Source organism: Staurois parvus, unplaced genomic scaffold, assembly GCF_062004578.1.
Source record: "Staurois parvus isolate SC_StPar_1 unplaced genomic scaffold, SC_StPar_1.0 ptg000882l, whole genome shotgun sequence".
NCBI lineage: Eukaryota > Metazoa > Chordata > Amphibia > Anura > Ranidae > Staurois > Staurois parvus.
The window spans coordinates 3,917,410-3,930,000 of NW_028318678.1; the positions used below are offsets into that span (position 1 = coordinate 3,917,410).

The 12,591-nt window shown below is 44.5% G+C and overlaps 1 protein-coding gene across 2 annotated transcripts in view; it reads right to left on the reverse strand.

The window, feature by feature from the left end:
- CHTF18 (chromosome transmission fidelity factor 18) overlaps nucleotides 1-12,591 on the reverse strand; it is a 90,298-nt gene that overhangs the window by 547 nt on the left and 77,160 nt on the right. Inside the window, exons 20-21 of one of the 2 annotated variants that reach the window (XM_089656045.1) lie at nucleotides 9,842-9,970; nucleotides 7,382-7,439 (exon numbers count right to left, since the gene is read on the reverse strand). In XM_089656045.1, coding sequence (XP_089512171.1) covers nucleotides 7,382-7,439; nucleotides 9,842-9,970 — 187 coding nt within the window. Of the gene's footprint in view, nucleotides 1-6,427; nucleotides 7,440-9,841; nucleotides 9,971-12,591 lie in introns of those variants that run through there. The other variant, XM_089656044.1, reaches the window with a different exon arrangement.

The following is a 12,591-nucleotide window of genomic DNA, read 5'->3' on the forward strand; positions in this document are numbered from 1 at the left end:
AGTCCAGTGTCAAGGTGCTGATCAGGGAAAAATGTGGAGGGGATGGGCACATTTGTCAGGTTGTTGTATCATGCTTTTCCATGTGACCAAGAAAACGGGTAGCACATACCTTCAAAAGGCATGCACAGCAGTGTTGTACATAAATAATAAAATGGCCAATGAATATATTGTGTTCACATTTCTAGCCAGCGGGTGGATCTGTAGCTTTTCCTTAGCATAGGTTTTCCAGTTTCTCCTTTGCCACGTTCTAAAAAAAAATCTGCTTATCTACAAAGTACACTAGCTCAATCTTAAATATACACACATCAATGACTTAAAACAGTGCTTCCCACCAGTTGCCCTACCCCTACCACCCCCCTTTCCTGTATGGTTCAGTCCAAGGTTTCTTTTTGTTTCGTTCTGCGTTATCTTTGCTGTGTTTGTTCTCAGCGTTCCCAGTGCATGTGTTTTATAAAACAATATTACAGTTAAAGGTGAAGTATGGCCAAAGCTTTTCTTGGATCACAGGAGTGCAATTAGTTCTGCACTCCTGTGACCCGTTTTCAGCTAACAGGCTAAAGTCTGCTTTTGGCTGACATCAATCAGACGGTCCAGACTAAGGAAAGATCCTGACTTTAAAGTCGAGATCCACCCATATGCCTGGACTGGCAGCTGGCTCAGCCTTTCAGTGAGCCACTGAAAGACTAAGCCAGTCGCTCCTGCTCTCGCCACAGCCTAGCGCTCCAGTGAGCGCTGGAGAGTCAGAGCACTGTCAGAAAAAACGATTTTTGACTTTTTGCTATTAAACAAGTCCAGTAAAAAAATTTTAAAAATCAAATTTTGGCATAAATTTAGGCCAAAATGCATTCTACGACATGTCTTTGCTAAAAAAACAAAAATCCCAATACGTGTAAATTAATTGGTCTACTAGTAATGGCGGCAATCAGCGACATAGCGGGAGTGCGGCGGATATTCTTACACTGGGGGGAACTCACTTGGTGTCACGGACATCCCCGGTGACACCAATACAGTGATCAGTGCTAAAAAAGCTAATGGCACTAGGCAGGAAGGGATTAACATCTGGGGCGATCAAAGGGTTAACAGAGTGCTGTGTCACTATGTTCTGTGTCCGTGTGCTTCACTGTAAGCACACTGCTGTGTACAGCCATCCAAAGCAGTGTGCACGAGCTGACAGGGAGAACCGTTTTGTTTACAAACAGTTCTCCTCCCTGTCGGAGATGCTCGGCAGTCACCAGGCGCCGGTGAGTAATCACCAACCGGGACCCGGTGTTTGACAGACGCACCCCCTTCCCGGAAATGCGAAATCACACACACACACACACACGCGCGATTTTGCGCACCCATGCTGCCCTGTATCAAGTGTTTCTGCTACAGGGTGGTTAAACAAAAAAACAATAAATAAAATATATGTGATCTCACAGCCAGTTTTCTTTAAAAAGAAGCCACAGCTTGAGTAAATAGGCCTGCTCTGCAGTAGAGAATGAGCATTTGCTCCCAGTGAGGGAGCAGTTGTCTGACACACCCCCTTGCTGAATCAAAGCTAGAGCTGTCCAATCAGCAGGGAAACTTTTCGAAATGTTGCATGACACATGAAAACAAAAAAAAACCCAGAGATGCAAAAGTTGCTGCTTATTCTCTCCAATCACCAGAGTTATTATTATAATACAGGATTTATGTCGCGCCAACAGTTTGCACAGAGCTTTACAAAATGAAGGTAGACATTCCAGTTACAATACAATTTGGTACAAGAGGAAACATCGGGCCCTGATCGTTAGCGCTTACAATCTAGGAGGTATTGCTCTGACTCAGCAGGGAGCAAGTCAAACATCTGCAGAGGGACTACCGCTTCCACACAGACAGCAAGGGACTACCGCTTCCACACAGACAGCAAGGGACTACCGCTTCCACACAGACAGCAAGGGACTACCGCTTCCACACAGACAGCAAGGGACTACCGCTTCCACACAGACAGCAAGGGACTACCGCTTCCACACAGACAGCAAGGGACTACTGCTTCCACACAGAGAGCAAGGGACTACCGCTTCCACACAGACAGCAAGGGACTACCGCTTCCACACAGACAGCAAGGGACTACCGCTTCCACACACAGAGAGCAAGGGACTACTGCTTCCACACACAGAGCAAGGGACTACTGCTTCCACACAGAAAGCAAGGGACTACTGCTTCCACACAGAAAGCAAGGGTCTCCATCTGCAGTATGCTGGCATGGGACAGGCTTTTCTTCTCTACTACTTTCTAAAAAAAAAACAAAAAAAAAACAAAGCATACGACTTTGCACACCTACCTTTGAAGACTGTATTTAGCATTTAGCAGGTTTAAAACTGAAGGGACTACTGCTTCCACACAGACAGCAAGGGACTACCGCTTCCACACACAGACAGCAAGGGACTACCGCTTCCACACACAGACAGCAAGGGACTACCGCTTCCACACACAGACAGCAAGGGACTACCGCTTCCACACAGAGAGCAAGGGACTACCGCTTCCACACAGAGAGCAAGGGACTACCGCTTCCACACACAGACAGCAAGGGACTACTGCTTCCACACACAGACAGCAAGGGACTACTGCTTCCACACAGACAGCAAGGGACTACTGCTTCCACACAGAGAGCAAGGGACTACCGCTTCCACACAGAGAGCAAGGGACTACCGCTTCCACACAGACAGCAAGGGACTACCGCTTCCACACAGACAGCAAGGGACTACCGCTTCTACACAGACAGCAAGGGACTACCGCTTCCACACACAGAGCAAGGGACTACCGCCTCCACACACAGAGCAAGGGACTACTGCTTCCACACAGACAGCAAGGGACTACTGCTTCCACACAGACAGCAAGGGACTACCGCTTCCACACAGACAGCAAGGGACTACTGCTTCCACACAGACAGCAAGGGACTACTGCTTCCACACACAGAGCAAGGGACTACTGCTTCCACACAGACAGCAAGGGACTACTGCTTCCACACAGAGAGCAAGGGACTACCGCTTCCACACAGAGAGCAAGGGACTACCGCTTCCACACAGAGAGCAAGGGACTACCGCTTCCACACAGACAGCAAGGGACTACCGCTTCCACACAGACAGCAAGGGACTACCGCTTCCACACAGACAGCAAGGGACTACCGCTTCCACACACAGAGCAAGGGACTACCGCCTCCACACACAGAGCAAGGGACTACTGCTTCCACACACAGACAGCAAGGGACTACTGCTTCCACACACAGAGCAAGGGACTACTGCTTCCACACACAGACAGCAAGGGACTACTGCTTCCACACAGACAGCAAGGGACTACCGCTTCCACACAGACAGCAAGGGACTACTGCTTCCACACAGAAAGCAAGGGTCTCCATCTGCAGTATGCTGGCATGGGACAGGCTTTTCTTCTCTACTACTTTCTAAAAAAAAAACAAAAAAAAAACAAAGCATACGACTTTGCACACCTACCTTTGAAGACTGTATTTAGCATTTAGCAGGTTTAAAACTGAAGGGACTACTGCTTCCACACAGACAGCAAGGGACTACCGCTTCCACACAGACAGCAAGGGACTACCGCTTCCACACACAGAGAGCAAGGGACTACCGCTTCCACACACAGAGCAAGGGACTACTGCTTCCACACACAGAGCAAGGGACTACTGCTTCTACACACAGAAAGCAAGGGACTACTGCTTCCACACACAGAGCAAGGGACTACTGCTTCCACACAGAAAGCAAGGGACTACTGCTTCCACACAGAAAGCAAGGGTCTCCATCTGCAGTATGCTGGCATGGGACAGGCTTTTCTTCTCTACTACTTTCTAAAAAAAAAACAAAAAAAAAACAAAGCATACGACTTTGCACACCTACCTTTGAAGACTGTATTTAGCATTTAGCAGGTTTAAAACTGAAAGTTTAATTAGAATTAAAAAAAGACATTAAAATAAAAATTGTCCTGAATCTATTTTTCCCTTTCAGGTACTGGGAAGCTTTGAACTGGCAGCTGGTCAGAGCATTGTAAAGGAAAGCGCAGTTTCCAGTAAGTGCAGAGTGGGGAGGATGCACTTCACAACACAGCAGCTGAGGCCTACACACGAATCAGCTCATTTGACTGCCAAATTAAACGTATATAATAAATAAAATAACGAGGCAAGAGATGGGGGCCACTGGAAGAGCTCATTTATATTTCAGAACAGAGAATTACGGCCTGTAAAAGTGAAGTGTGTGTAGCTGAAGACTATGGCCCATTCCAGCAGCAATCTATGTATGCCGTCATCCTTTCCTTAGAAATCTATACGCGGGTCTTTATCTGCCTTCGCTGTCTACTGAAATAAAGTATGCACACACAGTGCAATCCAAATATAGCAGTCTGAAGTAGGTAATCATTCCGAGGCCTCACTGTTTCCTGGCCTCAGGGAGGGGGGGGGGGCTGTTTCTGCTTTAATTCTAATTTAAGCAGCCTAGCTAGGACAAAAAATTTAATATTTCTGTGAGGCAAAATGACAAAAGTGATATTACTGTGCTATTAAAAGAGGACCTGCCATCATGTTTTAATCCTAAACAAATGAACACACAAGGACAAAGTGGGGAGCTGCAGCTGACCCGTTATTAACAGAAGCAGGATCTGGCACTGAGATCCTGGCTTCATTACCTAGTAAGGGATTGACATGGAACAAGCAAAGGGTATAGCAGCCAGACATTTTCAGACTAACTACTGAATTGCGAAAGAGCCATTCAGTGCAGCCCAAGCTGCGCGATGATTCACCACAGAGCAGATCTATGACAACCTGGGCTCAGAGGAAGGAGTGTTGAATAACACCGGCATTCATTCATTATGGAAGAGTTGAGTATTGCACTAGTATTACCATTACTGGCAATGGGTTTCCATTTTTCCTTTTTTTTTTTTTTTGAAATCCAGAGGCCAGCTTTAAAGCGAGGCAGACACCGACCCACCTTTAGAAACCGGCAGATCTATGACAAGCTGGGCTCATAGGAAGGAGTATTGAATAACACCGGCATTCATTCATTATGGAAGAGTTGAGTATTGCACTAGTATCACCATTACTGGCAATGGGTTTCCATTTTCCTCTTTTTAAATCCAGAGGCCAGCTTTAAAGCAAGGCAGGCACCGACCCACGTTTAGAAACCGGCAGATCTATGACAACCTGGGCTCAGAAGGAGTGTTGAATAACACCGGCATTCATTCATTATGGAAGAGTTGAGTATTGCACTAGTAGTACCATTACTGGCAATGGGTTTCCATTTTTCCTTTTTTTTTTTTTAATTCAGAGGCCAGCTTTAAAGCAAGGCAGACACCGACCCACCTTTAGAAAGCGGCAGATCTATGACAACCTGGGCTCAGAGGAAGGAGTATTGAATAACACTGGCATTCATTCATTGTGGAAGAGTTGAGTATTGCACTAGTATTACCATTACTGGCAATGGGTTTCCATTTTTCCTTTTTTTAATCCAGAGGCCAGCTTTAAAGCGAGTCAGGCACCGACCCACCTTTAGAAACCGGCCAAACTTTATATGTAAACCCTAACTGGACTGGATGTAGATCAATATTTTGATCCAACGTTCACCCATTTCCCACATAAGGTTTGAATAGAAAAATGAGTGAATCTTGGGTGAAAGCAGTGGCAATCCTGGGTGAACACAGTTGATACAGTAAAAAAAACCCCTTTGTTTGCTAAAACACTGTGTTAATTGCCAGGTTTTCGATTTCCTTATAAAATATCAGTTTCACCTTTTTTGCATCTCAGTGATGCTGATCTCCTGCAGTCTTTTAGCCATTTCCTGTCTATATGCATTCGCTGCAGTATCAGCTGCACATCGTACTCTTGACTGTCTTTGATGGACCATCATTGTTCAATGTTTTTTGACATGGCTGCTTGCAGCTTTCGGCATTGGGCAAATGTGATCCGGTGAAAACACAGGAGCAAAATTGGGAGCCAGTTGTCACCCCATCACAGAAGTGCCTGAACAAGGATCTTCATGGCAGGATCACCAGGCATTTTTTCATTCCAGCAACATGTTAATATTTAGGTGTGACTTTGTGATTGGATTTCGATCTATCTTCATACTGTAGGTTATCTTTACACATCAAAATAGTTAAAGTGTTACTAAACCGTCAACAGTAAAATCAGTCTGTATATACAGTCAATCATTCTTGATATACTCACTGTGGAAAGTGAAACAAAAAGACAGTGCACCAACCTTGCGCATTACCTCAGTAAACTGGGATCTTATTAAATGGAGAATAATACGCACAAACGATGAAGTAAATCAAGCATATAGGTCCTCAAAGGGTAGACTCTCAAAGTAACCTGACGCGTTTCGAAGGGGATCCCTTCATCAGAGCTCTGATGAAGGGGGACCCCCTTCGAAACGTGTCAGTCTTACTTTGAGAGTCTACCCTTGTAATGTGATTCACACTGGTTCTCCACTCCTAAAGTTCCTTTGAGGACCTATATAGGTTGGTGCGCTGTCTTTTGTTTCACTTTGCAGTACTGGTCGGGCTTCCCCAGCCTTGTTTAGAGCCGTACAACCTTCTATGCATTGGTGGTCGAATGTTCTCAAGTTCTGTTTCCATCCACCCTTGCTCTGGGTCGTAGAGTGCAGGAGAGGGTGTTTCTGTTTCCACATACATACTGTGGAACCTAAGGGGTTATTTCTCTACATTGTGTAAAAATGCTGTTTAATCCTGACTTCTCTGATTCTCCTCTTCTTCCAGTGCACCCTCATCTCCTGATAAGACAAATCATATGAAGACACTCTGCACATGCTCAGTTTGGTGTGTGTTGCTAGAGAGGTTTTTTTTCTTTTCTTGGGAGAGTACATTTGATCAGCACAGGGCCAATCAGCACTGTCCAGACAGAAGTCAGGGACTCTGCATCCTCCTAGAGCAGAAATAAAACTCCTCCTACAAGCTTTAACCAGCGCTCTGCTGGACACTGATAGAAGTCACAAAACTGCTGATGAGAAAAAGTATTTAGCTGTTTAGATTTACTAAAATAATTGCATTTCCATTTTCTGTCTCCTGTGGGAGACCAGATGTGCAGGGTCTTGGGTTTAGTAACGCTTTAAACCTTTCATGAAAGATTGCAAGTTTCAATCTGATTGGCTGCTATGAAAACATACAGTTTTCCTTAGGACAAACAGGGCTCCATATCCCTAAAGACATGGCCAGATGGGCTGTAGTGTCTACACAATGTTATCTCTCATGTGATTGACAATCCCAGCGTCACCAAGGCCATGTCCAACAACTACATTGATTTTGCAAGCGCTAACAGCAAGACGGTCATCCATCAGGAAGGGATGCATCCATACCAGAACCTTCTCTGTGCCATTCACAAAAAGGGGCCTGTACTTGCCTGTAACAGTGGAAGCCACTTTTTTCACTATCTGCCGGCCAAAGAAATCCTTCTCGGGCTGCAAAAGAGAGAAAAGAAAAGCTAAAATTAGTAAACATTTTCATGGTTATGTGGGTGATGTTAGCTCAATCAAGCATCTTTAAATTTATATTAAAAGGTTCAATTTTTTGTTTCATTAAAATAACAAACATGTTATACTTACCTGCTCTGTGCAATGGTTTTGCACAGAGTAGCCATGATCCTCCTCTGTCTGGGTCCCCCGCCGGTGCTCCTACCCCCGCAGAGTGTCCCCATAAAAAGCCACTTCAGACACACAGCCGGGCGCGGCCCCGGCCTCGTTTCCTCCTCTCTGATCACAGGTTTTGACTGACAGCAGAGGAACCAATGGGTCCTGCTGCTCTCAGCCAAGCCTACGAGAGCTGGGAGAGGGGAGAAGAGCTGCTGCAGAGTCCACAGCGCTGGACTGAGAAGGGGCTGGAGTATTTATGCAAGCTGCACTGTGCTGTGGGCAGCACAGTGGCTAAATGGTTAGCACTTCCGCCTGGCAGTACTAGGGTCGTTGGTTCGAATCCCAACCACAGCACCACCTGCCTGGAGTTTGCATGTTCTCCCTGTGCCTGCGTGGGTTTCCTCTGGGTACTCCAGTTCCCTCCCACACTCCAAAGACATGCTGGTAGGTTAATTGGCTCCTGTATAAATTGTCCCTAGTATGTGTATGTATGAATGTGAGTTAGGGACCTTAGACTGTACACCCCTTGAGGGTTAGGGACCTTAGATTGTACGCCCCTTGAGGGTTAGGGACCTTAGATTGTACAACCCTTGAGGGTTAGGGACCTTAGATTGTACGCCCCTTGAGGGTTAGGGACTGATGTGAATGTATAATATATATGTAAAGCGCTGTGTAAATTGACGGCGCTATATAAGTACCTGAAATAAACAAAAAGATTTTAATAGGTAAAATTAAACCCTGGCAACCCCCCCCCCCCTCTTTTTTTTTTTTTTTTTTAATCTTTTAGGCTTTAGACAGAAGGCAGAACATTTGCTGCCTATGTCTGTTAGACTTCCTTTTACATTCCTAGGACAGGACAAGTGGGAAGAACCTTTCCAAAAGGGTACAGACACAGTAATGAAAGCACTTTTATTAGTTAAAGCAGTCCGGTCAACAGGTGGAAAATCTCATAACAGCAGCTCAAAGTAAAATAAAAGTTCTACGCTCACTTCTCTGGCTGGCTGGCAGGCAGTGTTGAAACTTGCTCACTTTAAGGGCTCTGGGTGCTGCTCCTATCCAATACTTCTGGGCACGATGATTAGTGTACCCCCCCTGCTGAGTGCTGCACTTCCTCCTACCAACCCCTACATCCCTATAGGACACAATAATGATGCAGGAACTGGTAGGAAGGGACCCAGAAGGAGACAAGCTATCGGACACATCCAAACGTATTGGACAGCAGAGACGCCTAAAGAACTTTAAGAGAGCAGCTGTCCGACAGAGAGGAGAGTACATAGCAGCTTCTTTTAGAAAGGACTGCTACAGTAATATTTTACTCCAAGTGACTGAGTCACTTTAACCTCCCTAGCGATCTGATTATGTCAGTACTTCTGTGCTCAAAGCGGTACATTCAACGGAAATATGTTTTTTTTTTATTGTAGGCCTGTAATTCTTAGGAATAACTCACTGAAATCTGTCCGAACAAGAGTCTAGTAAACATCCCGGGTATGATAAAATTTGAAACACGAAATCATAAATTATAATAAATAATCATAAAAAAATTGATCAGTCCTCTGCGCAGGTTATACTCACACACATTGGATGCTTTGTATCTGCATTGGGCAGATTCCCCTTAGTTTCTGTTGCGTCATCATGATATGGAGAAGGGAGACCTCTTCAAAGGTAACACAGACAGAAATAAAAATCTTAGGAGGTTCTAACCCTCCTCCAATCTATCCAAAGCTGGAAAAAAAAGTTTGAATCCAGCCTGAAAAATTAGGATGTAATTCACCGATTATATCCTATCCAGGGGCGGACTGACAACTCATGGGGCCCCCGGGCAATAGGGGATCATGGAGTCCGTGTCCTTGCCCAAACTCAAAAAAGCCTATGAAAAAGGTACCAGGGGCATCTCATGGGGCCCCCTACTGACCCCGGGCCCTCAGGCAGTGCCCGAGTTTCCAAATGGTCAGTTCGCCCCTGATCCTAGCATTAAAAGTGGGTAGGAAACTGTCACATTCAGTTTTTCCCACCCTCAAACAACGGTACACTCCATATTAATCCAGCTGTAGCAGAAGTCCAATAAAAACCGAATGGGCTTTTGATCTCAGAACATACGCATATCAGAATGACCAATCAGCAGTGATAATTCAAGGCAGCACAGTCCAGTTAGTATAGAGTGTCTTGTTACAACTATCATATCACATTTTTGTTTTTGTTTTTCCCCCAAGATATCCACAAGACCGTTCTACCTTCTCCTCAAATGTCGCTTTCTTCATGATACTCTCAAGGCGCTGCTCATGGTTCAATGATCCTGGTGTAGCGGCAGGTTTGACTGCAGTCTTTTCAGCATCCTTTTCTTCCTTTTTGCTGGCAGCATCCTAGCAAAAAAAATATTATGATTACCAATGTCACAAAAAGCCTTTTTTTTTTTTTACATTTTATATATGCACAGTCACACAGAGGTGAGCACCATGACCCTGCAGTCGTGGTGCTCTGGGATATTATCTGCATAGGATTTGTATACTTTCCCTGTCTATATGGGGTTCTTTACACAAACCAAAAACATTCTGCCGTGTTTCCATTAAAATGAGCCAAATTATATATAGATATGTGTTGAGTGTGATTGGGGAAATAGACTGTAAGCTCCTTTCGGGGAAGGAACTGATCTCAGTGTGTCTGTAATATGAAAAAAGCTGCACAGTTTGCCAGTTAGAGAAGAATAAAGTAACATTTTTTGGTGGATTTCCAAGGAGGACGATATGATGCATGATGTTCCAGTTTCCTCCGTAAGGCTAGGTTCACATCTGTGCGGGTGGTGCGCTGCGGATCCACACGAAAATCCATGCAGCCGCACTACCTGCACAGAGAAATGCGGACCCGCGGGCGGGCGCCATTAGTTCTAATGGAACGCCGCCCGCAGTGGAAAACGCAACCGTACTGGGAACCGAGGTTCCAGTGCGGGCTGCGTTTTCAGAAGAAGTGCAGGAACTTCTTCCCTGCGTGTCACGGGGCACGGGAGTCCGTTCAAATGAATGGGCTCTTGTGCCCGCGCAGAACGCAGCCCGCACGACCGCATATATGTGAACCAAGGGTAAGGCCACACAGTAATCAGGTCACAGTGAGGTGGGCTGAGGGGAACCAAAAATCCCTTAAAACCAGTGTTAAGAAAAATAGAGTCTTAAGCTGGCCATACATGATCAAAATGTGGCTGGTTCAGCAGGTGTGGGGCGAATTTTGATCAGTGTGTGGCAGTCCCTGCTCAACAGAAGTCTATCGTTTGATTGACTTTTGTCAAGGGGAAAGTCAGAAGACTTATCAATCAACTGCTACAGCCAATCAGCTGCAGCCCTGATCTGTGTATTCCGACCACTATTGGTGCCGCTGTCAGAATACAGTTCCTCCATCCACCTTGTTTGTTAGGAAGGAGAACTCTTAATTATTTTTCATTCAATCTGACAAAAAATAATAAAAATAATGGAAACCATTTATCCAAACTGCATATAGTTCTTTCAGACATGTAGGCCATCATCAGTGCAGTGAATGGAAACCATGGCTTATTTGGAGCAAGACTTGGAAGTCAATGAGAAACAACAACCAGAAAGGTGTCCATTGTTAAGCTGTACATAACTTTTCAGACACAAGTCATGTTCTAGAATGAATCTGAATAAATTATCAGTGTGCAGAGAAACATAGTTCTCCAAACATGCACATAACTAAAAGTATAAACTACTATGCAAAATTTCATCCAAACAAGCTAACATCCCCCCTGGCTATGTAAATGGGTTTATGCAAATTATCTCTTACAGATCTGTTTTAATGATGCATTTAGTTGGGTGATGCAGTCAACATTCAAAAGTGCATCTACAAGCAGAAATAACGCTAGCTATAGATTATTTCTGTTTCCAATAAACACATGAGGGGAACTCCAGTTTTTTAAAAAAAAAAAAATCCCATTGCTTAGCACATTAGAAACAAATAAAGCAGCTCTTACTCCAATACTGACCCCCTTTTTGGCGCTGTCCCCCCGAAACAGCACTCTGAGGTCCAGCACCAGTAGCTTTTTAGACTGAATGACACCCATTGTCATTCATCCCACTCCCTTTGAGCCCAGGCTGTCAACAACATGCCCACTGGGGAAGTTATCAAGGTGGCCTGGGCTCACAAGGGAATGACGCAGAGAACAGCATATGATACATCACTATATTAGCACTGTTATCCACTTTAATGAGGACTGCTTAATGTCAACGAATACTGAAAAAGAAGTAGACTGCACATGGCCAGAAGACAGCTGAAGGGAAAAAAAACAAAAACAAACTATGCGTAGATTTTTTTTTTCCCCATTGGGGTCTTCCAATTGAAGGGGGTCCTCTGCCAGGATAGCAGTCCAAGACTTAAGAGGTCTGTTATCTCTGAAATATACCATTAAAGGGTTAGTACCCATTCACTTACAAGTTTAATATTTTAGTGTTTGGTAGATGCCTTAAGAGTTAAACCACCTGACATTGTGTTATACCTCTTTAGCATCATACACACTGATGGTGCCCAAAGGCCCCCACTCTCCCCAATAAAGTTTCTCCTATTAGAAAAAATATATATAAAAAAAAAAATATATATATATATATACACACATACACACACATACAGTTGTGTTCAAAATAATAGCAGTCAGACATCACTAACCGGATCAATCACTGTTTTTGGTAGAAATGATATTTCTACATGGCAAATAATTTACTAGCAGGTGTAGTAGAGTAATAGAAATCCAACAGACCCAACAGTCATGACATGCATGTTGCTGATTCTGTTTAATTGAATCACTAATTGAAAGGGGCGTGTTCAAAATAATAGCAGTGTGGAGTTCTATTAGTGAGGTCATTCATTCTTTGATAAACAGGTGGCAATTATTGCCCTTATTTAAGGAAGGAAGGCAGCAAATGTTGTACATGCTGGTTACTGTGCATTTCTCTCTGAAATTCTGAGGAAAATGGGTTGTTCCAGA